Raw genomic sequence first — 7,859 nt, forward strand, 5'->3', positions numbered from 1 at the left:
TACGTCCTCGTCGCCACTCTTCGGGCTTTGTTCTTCGAGCTCTGAGTCCTCGAACCATTGCCCGAGCCGAAATCCAATAGAGAGGTATACCAAAACTTTATCACATACCCATTGTTCAAGACGACCTGAGCACATGACTACTAAGCATTCAATTAGTCACGCTTCGTTCCAGAGCCTAATGGGAGGCCAAATAGCCAGCTTCTATATTGCCGCTGATAGGGGCCCAGGAAGTAGCCTTTCCGTGTCTCAAATGCTTAACGGACTTATTCCAACAGGCGTCTGAGAGACGGATTGTGATGGTGATAGACCAATGAATCGGAGATTAGGCCAAAATGTGTCATGTATGTAAAACTAAGTGGGTCGAAGAAAAATCATCCTCCCCCACGTGGTAGATTCCGTAGATTCAAAGCGTGATCGGGAAACCGGACATACTTATTCCTCCAAAGACCCCTCTCTCCTCTTGAAGATTCGTTCTTTGCATCTCTTTCAGCCCCTATTCTTGAAGACTCATGAGGTGTTCACAATACATTATGCAGGAAAAGTCGACAATCGCTGCTGCTCGCTCCATGATCAAAGATAATCCCCAATCCCGCCTGATAAGGTCCGAATCAAACACGGATAATATATGCCAGACCGAAACAATAGACCATGGCGAGATCAAAGATCGTTATGATGTCGAACGACAGAAGACACTTGAAGGAGACGCTCACTTCCATCGACTTGGGTGGAAGCATCTTACCGTTGTCCTGATTGTGAACGCTGTTGCGCTTGGAAGTCTAGGAATCCCCTCTGCATTCGCATCCCTAGGAATGGTTGCCAGTATTATACTGTGTCTAGCTCTTGGGCTGATTGCAATCTATACCAGCTATATTCTTAATGTGGGAAACCCACTTAGAGGTCGTGTGAAGGATAATGGTGACCCATGATGGAACAGTTACTGAAATCTTGAATTTATGCTGCTCACGTGCCTTCAGGTACCGTTGGTGTATATTGTGAAAGAGATGTTGATCATTCGTAAGACAGCTGACTTCAACATGAATCAAAACACTTGAGTTCTTCGCGCTAACACACAAGAGAAAGAATTGAGGATCCTGGTCCTGAGATACTTGGCAGCCATATTGGGAATCCCCAAGCCCTGTCGATGCCAATTGTCGATTCTGGGGATTCCACGAGTGTCCTGCATTTCTGCTGTCCGTGACCATATTTGAACTTGGATTTGATTTGAGCCAGTTAGATTCTGATAATGATTTCTAACCTTTCGATTTCTCAGCGCAATTTCCCTTCTTCATACACGAGAATGAGCCTGGACTTAGCCGTCTTTGACGCACATTCGCTGCCACATAGCCACTCTTTCTAGGTGGACCGTGAAGCAGGAAACGTAATTGGCGTGAATATTCCGTTCTTGCGCACCGGATTATTACTAAAGGCCTGAACGGTGAATTTTAAATTGAGAGTGTCTCTGGAATTCTTGGATAAGGCTGGTTACTGAGGTCAACGAAATTCCTAGTTAGTGAGAGCGTCAACAGTCAGCAACAGCCGTATCTACCTAGGTTGATAAAGCCCGCTGCACGTTTGCAGCAGTGAGAATATCTTCAACGTTTTTGACACTGCACAACGGGGCGATTTTGTCTAGGTCGGAGGTGAAGGTCTGTTGGATAGAAATCATCAGGATTTAGACGGAAGGTTAAAGAGCCGCATCTATGGATCATGTTGTAGCGCTTGAGCAAGGGAGTTAGTGATCAAGCAGTCGACGAAGATAACGCTACAAAATACGAAAACGTATTAACAAGCTATTTCATTGTGCTCTTAAAGTCCGGTCGTATCACGCGATAGCTCCTTAACTAACTAGGGCACTGGCACTATTTTTGGCGTTACTCACGTCCCTGAGTTACCAAGACGGATTCGGGCAAAGTACGGATGATATCTATCACCTGTGAGGCGCTGTAGATTTTATTCTACTGAAATTCACTTCATTGGAGGCACCCGGCTGTACGCAGTGGTGCCTGTCAATTAACGTAACACTTCGCATTGGAATTCGACTAGACCGAAGGCTGTTCTCGTTACTTTGCTGAAGCGGACAAAAGAATACTACGTTGTGTACATATTATACAGATACAAAGAGCTGTGGAGTGATTATACTGACGAGTTCTAGCCAGAGCGCTGGAAAGGGAGCTGTAAAGGGCAGTATACTGGACAAGAGCCCGTCAACTAGGTAAGGAGAAGCCGATGTGATTAGAGGAGGAAAAATGTAATGCACAACTCCCCAAGGCTATTTAACATGCCCGGAACAGATTAGGGCCGAAGGGTCTTCGCCTTCGAATCATCCAGCTACTGAGTCTGCAGACACGAGATCCTTGCCGGCCGCAACCACTACTCGGAGAAGCCCTGTAACTCCTTGGAATCGCCTGTGAGGGCGCCTCGTAACAGTTTGTGGCCCAGTGGACTGGAAGGCTGCGAAGCAGGACTATTAGCACCGGTACTACCGTGGCCGAATCATTAGCCCTATCAGATGTAGGGAAGTCCTGATACATGTGGATTCGCACTTTCCAAGCAGTACATCCAGCCTAGGTCATTCGGTCATTCTCAGGTGTGATAACTGGTAGACTATTAGGCTTTCGACTAAGGTACGAGATGTTGAGTCTGTTCGCGAAGCAGTAAGGATGTACAGCACCTCTCAGGCTAAGACCCGTCACCGCCCATGCCAATTATACATCTCGCGCTGAGACAGGTGCAAATAACGGTGAACTGACACTGTTCAAACAGGATTCTCTTGCGGAACGAATACCCTCTACCGAATTCTCTTGAAGAAACTCATTACTCCCTGAAAGGTTTGGCTTCCTACTTACGCTAGCTTTGTGCGCGACAAGTGACCGAGTTTTGGACGTATACAGCAGGAAATAAAAGTGAAATTACGTTTTATTTACTTCTAGCTCAAGTTGACGGTGAGATATAATCATTGAAAAACTCTCCACCGTCAGTATAACCATGGATGGCAAAATGTAATGACTGATTGGGCAGAAAGAATCCGGTTTCCTCGGAAGAATCTTCATGGACAAGGTGCATGGCAAAGACTTTGCGCCCACGGGCAGTTTCGATTTTCAGCATTTCCATTACCAAATCAAATAGCACCAAAGCCCCTGCAGTATCTTCCATGGCAGGCCGAGCCAATCTAAGGCCAGGGACGAGGTTTTGAGTGAGGTAGGTCAAGATATCAGCGTTGGGCCAGCGAAGACAAAGCAACTCCACAATCCATCCTATGTTCATGTTATACGTTTCCTCGTATAAGTATCGTGATGGATCCCATCCTTTCGCAATACCAAGGATCACTTTAGCCCACCGAGTTAACGGGAAGGACATTTCTCCAGCCTCCGCGAGAAGCAAATTCCTAAGTGTTTGGCGGTCACAATAGACCTGCACCAAGGCATACATCGCACAGGCAATTGCGTCTTCACGGCTATCGAATGTGATAGGCAGAATGGCATCTTCTGCGTAGCTGAGGTCGGTTCGCTGGAATATTGGATGGCCCGTACATCGAAGGAACGCATTATATAGCGAATTCGACTGAGCGAAGAGTAAATCGACATATTGCCTAAGATCTTCCAGCTTCCGGTAAACCTCGGACTCGCTATGATTGCATCCCGAAAGACAACCTTCTCCATCTCCAGGGGTTGAAAGCTTCAGGTGAAATGACTCCAAATCATCGCAGCGGGACTGTGAGCATCTCTGAAGAAGGAGAATAGATGACACACGGATGGAATTTGCCATCGTGAGAAAGAGGAGTTCTTGTGGTGCGCAGATCCGGCGCGCAAGAAGATCGAGCTCTCGCTCAGCAACTTGGCTGCGATGTGTTGCATGCAACGGCCCTAGAATGAGAAACCCTTTTGCACGGATGAAAAGACTCGCACGCAATACCTGTCGGCCGTAAGGTGTTCCAGATAAAGCACGTTGGTGCCGAAGGATGAGAGTCTCTAGGCCTCGTAAATGGCAGTAAGAGGTCCTGACGGTCCCAACGACATTTTCAAAGAGTATGAAGAAAATTACTGCAGCAAGGATATCTTCGATCTGGCTGGTGTCTTTCTTAACCAATTGAATCGCACGACCGAAGTGGTTCAGCGATTGAATAAAAAGTGGTGACAAGTTCTTTGACGGTGCCTGGCACGGGTTCCCAAGGGAGTAGGCAAATCGAGCGGCAGAAAAGGCAACCGTAGCTTCTCGAAGAGCGGGCAAGTCTAACCCGCTTGACACAACTAGTCGTACGCTTTTAGGTAGAAAATTGATGATATGGGAAAAGTATTGGTGAAGAAAAAGTCCGTCGGAAACAGCGATTGTGGGCTTATGAGGAATATTCAAATTCGTAGAAGTGGGGGCTTTGATATTCTCCGCCTGGGAGAAGCTCGCCAAAATCTGGAGTTGGCGGCCCCTGGTGGAATTAAGATTCGGGACATCATCTTCGCTGATCGTGCCGTGCTGGGTATGTCGATGATTATGCAACTTGGCACGAGATACTTCACTGTAGTCAAGATTCAGAGTATCAACTTCTGCTGTCCGCCCCAAATTGAAAGACGACTCTTGAAATCGAAGTAGAGGACTCCGAAAAGAGCAATGGATTCCGAGGCGCGAACAGAGCCCACAGCTAGGCTTGTTCTCATCACACTAATGTCGACGACGTGTCATATCAGTAACTACTCGAACCATTGCGGGGTAGGCTTCACTTTTCGTTTTTTCTGTCTGCATGGAGTGCATCCGTTTCGGCTGCGGGTAATATTGGTCTTTTTGTACCGAGGAGCTACAGGTTCGTACATGGCTGACGGCAGAAAGGAAAGTGATGCCTAGTGATACTGTGAGATGTAGTTTCAGTAACGTGACAATATTCGAGCGATCCCTTCCGGCCCTTGAAGGTGGTGTCTGAGGGTGCCTGTCGTGATGAAGAGAGGTAGTGGAAACCGGCACCCAACTCAGGGTGTCAAAGAGGATCCAGTTCAGTTAGACCCTGGAACAATCTTGGGCAACCCAAGCGGAAAAACCAAACGGGCAAACTATCGGCCGGGGTGTACACGCGAATCAGAGCGTAATGTTGTATGACATTCAGAATGCTCCTTACCATATAATTTTGTAATTAGTCGATACCGATATCCAACTGTCGTCAAGAAACAAGAGTGTTGTTACATTGATGACCCGGTCTTTTCACAAGCAGCTCATGTGTCCTCAAAGTAACTAACTAGTGTAGTAGGAGAACCCGTTCTCAACAATGGTTAGGTGACGCGAACGTCATGTTGGAACTTGAAACATCGGGACATACCCTTCCGCCAGAAAGTAGTTGGGTTCGACGCGCTAAAAGCTGGCATCGACGCACTAGTCTGCCTCAGGCATGAAGGCGGGTGGAATTTGGCCCGTGCCCCAAATTCCACGTTGAATTTACGCCTGTATTTATCTTACCGCTTTTTTGTTTTCAATACCTTTACCATTAAATCTAAGTACTTCGTTCTGAAGGATAAAAGGGAGCCTACAAAGGAGTGAAACAACCCTTAACTAATTAAAGTAAGGTACTTATAAAGTACTTCAAAAGCACTTAATAAGTAGTTAAATAGGTAATTTTACTAGGTCAATAGCACATTTGACAGGTTGGTAGAGATGCATAGAGGATATACGGTCGACTATATATATCTTGACTACTGAAACCTGTAGTCGATAACTGCTTCTTAAGTACTTGAGAAGTGATTGGAGATTCAAACTACTTTTCATTTTCTAACTCTAACTTGCGTAATTCTCGCTCTTTCTTTCTAATTTCAATCTGCTTCGCAAGTAATTCAGCTTTAATACTCTGAATCTTTAACTCCTCTTCTAATTTCTGCAGCTCAGTATTCTGAGATTGGTCGCGTAAATTAGCTGTAGCAACTCTTTGAAGACTGGCTTGAGAGGTACTAGAAAAGTAGAGGTAAGTACTTAATAAGTAGTTGCTAAGCACTTAATAAGAATCGTACCTTGATCTTGCCCGGGAACTGCCTCGCTGGCTTTGACTGCCTCTCCGACTACCTCTTTGACTTGGAGTTCTTTGTAGCGGCCTTCCACTGCTGGAAGATGGAAAGAATATATAATCTTGATCATAAATATTCTCAGAAGAATTAGATTCTTCCTCTTGCCGAGCTAGTTCTATAGAAGATTTCTATATAAGTACTTGCAAACTGCTTTATAAGTGATCGATAAGTACTTAAGGTAAAGACGTACCAGACCGAGCCATATTATTAAGAAAACTAGTTTCGAGGGTTTGAGTTGCATATCGACGCCGAAGACCGTAGGAGATATAAGCTCGATTCTGTTGAATGTCTTGTATATCTAGCTTCCATGACCTATGCATATATTGTAAGCAGTTAGCAAGCACTTAAAAAATATTAGGTAGCTTGTTGAAAACTGACTCCAGAATTGCTTGTAATAGTGTCAAGTGCTTTCCACGGCGATTAGACTTATTATGTGTTTGTTCAACAGCATTTGTACTCTTCCGAATTAGATCAAAAATATAATGGGGAATAAGAGAGCAATGCTTGTTAAGTCCTGCTGCAATAACTGCGCTCTTCTTATGTCGAGCCCAATTTTGAACTGCAGGATGCTCATACTCTAAGAATAATTAGCAAGTACTTATAGAGCACTTATAAACCAGTTAGAAATTACTAACGAATTAAACAATCGCACCATTTTTGGTAATCCTCTTCAGACTCGCATTCTAGAAGTGCTGCCATCCGTGCCCCAAGATGTTGACTTAGAGAATTTTTACGAACAGTTTCACGAATGCCTCGAAGAAAATGCACCCGACACAGAATAAGAATATTCTTTAGAATCCAGAGTCGTGAATGATTCCCCGGGTCAATCTCTATTAGAAACTGAGATAGCCCTATTTTAAATAGTTAGCTATTACTTAATAAGTACTTGGGAAGTGGTTAGAAAATACCTTCAATCTGTTTATTATCCATATCCATTACTAGAGCATGAAGTCCAGTGCCATGTATAGCACGAAAGGTAAGCTTTTTACCTGTTAACCTATAGACGATATCATAAACCTTCTTGAATATGATATAATAGCCTTCCGTTGTGTCCTCAGTTGTAAAGACCCGACATAGGGTAATAACTATAACCAAGCAGTTAGCAAGTAGTTACTAACCAGTTATAAGGCAGCTTTATGTACTCTTTTTCTGATTATTCAGATATGCAGCAAATACCAATTCCTTTAGCTCTTTTGATTGAACACGCTTGTATGACATATCAATCTCAACCGAAGATAAAGTTTGAAGAAGTTCGGCTTGGTCCTTAAGAATACAGATAATGAAAACCTGATTATTATTCTGGTAGATCTCCTGCACATACTCCTAGGTAATATAATCAGTTAACAAGCAGTTATAGATTAGTTATAAAGTACTTACCTCAAGCTGTATATTCTTTCCTAATTCAAAAATCACACCATTAACATCTTGACCTGCTGGATAATGCAAAAGGCGCTGTTTCCTAATAATAGCCCTAATTGGGTCTAAATTTGAGAAACTATTATGGATTTGCTGGATCGTATGACAACTATACTCAGCACAGAATGACTGCAGCGCTGGACTTTTTAGGAAAGCACCTATATAGTAGTTAATAATCACTTATAATTCACTTTAAACCTGCTTAGGGAGTACTTACCAAGTGTTAAGCTTGGACTTCGAGCCTGGTTGATTAGTTGTAGGATTCCGTTCATGATTTTTGCTGGGGCCTTTCGAGGAGGCGGAGGGGCATGTGTATGAACACCATGAGATATAAAGATAAAATATGGGTTGCGATCAAGATCTGTAGGAATCAACCAGTGAAATGTAACCTTGCATTTAGCATGTACT

At 44.1% G+C, this 7,859-nt stretch overlaps 2 protein-coding genes across 2 annotated transcripts; one reads left to right on the top strand and one right to left on the bottom strand.

Moving 5' to 3' along the window:
* Window positions 1-530: 530 nt before the first annotated feature.
* On the top strand, window positions 531-926 carry KD926_005588 (uncharacterized protein; the record flags this gene model as incomplete). The annotated part of the gene is made up of 1 exon (XM_053095588.1): window positions 531-926. One exon carries the CDS (start codon window positions 531-533, stop codon window positions 924-926), a length of 396 nt encoding a protein of 131 aa, XP_052949757.1.
* A 2,005-nt stretch (window positions 927-2,931) lies between these two features.
* On the bottom strand, window positions 2,932-5,370 carry KD926_005589 (Fungal transcriptional regulatory protein; the record flags this gene model as incomplete). Its single annotated transcript, XM_053095591.1, has 2 exons — window positions 2,932-4,510; window positions 5,354-5,370. The coding sequence occupies 2 exons, from the start codon at window positions 5,368-5,370 to the stop codon at window positions 2,932-2,934; spliced, it is 1,596 nt and encodes a 531-aa protein (XP_052949758.1).
* Between the last annotated feature and the right edge of the window lie 2,489 nt (window positions 5,371-7,859).

The sequence above is a fragment of the Aspergillus affinis genome, assembly GCF_023601865.1.
Source record: "Aspergillus affinis strain CMG 70 chromosome Unknown NODE_284_length_7936_cov_127_899860, whole genome shotgun sequence".
Taxonomy (NCBI): Eukaryota; Fungi; Ascomycota; class Eurotiomycetes; order Eurotiales; family Aspergillaceae; genus Aspergillus; species Aspergillus affinis.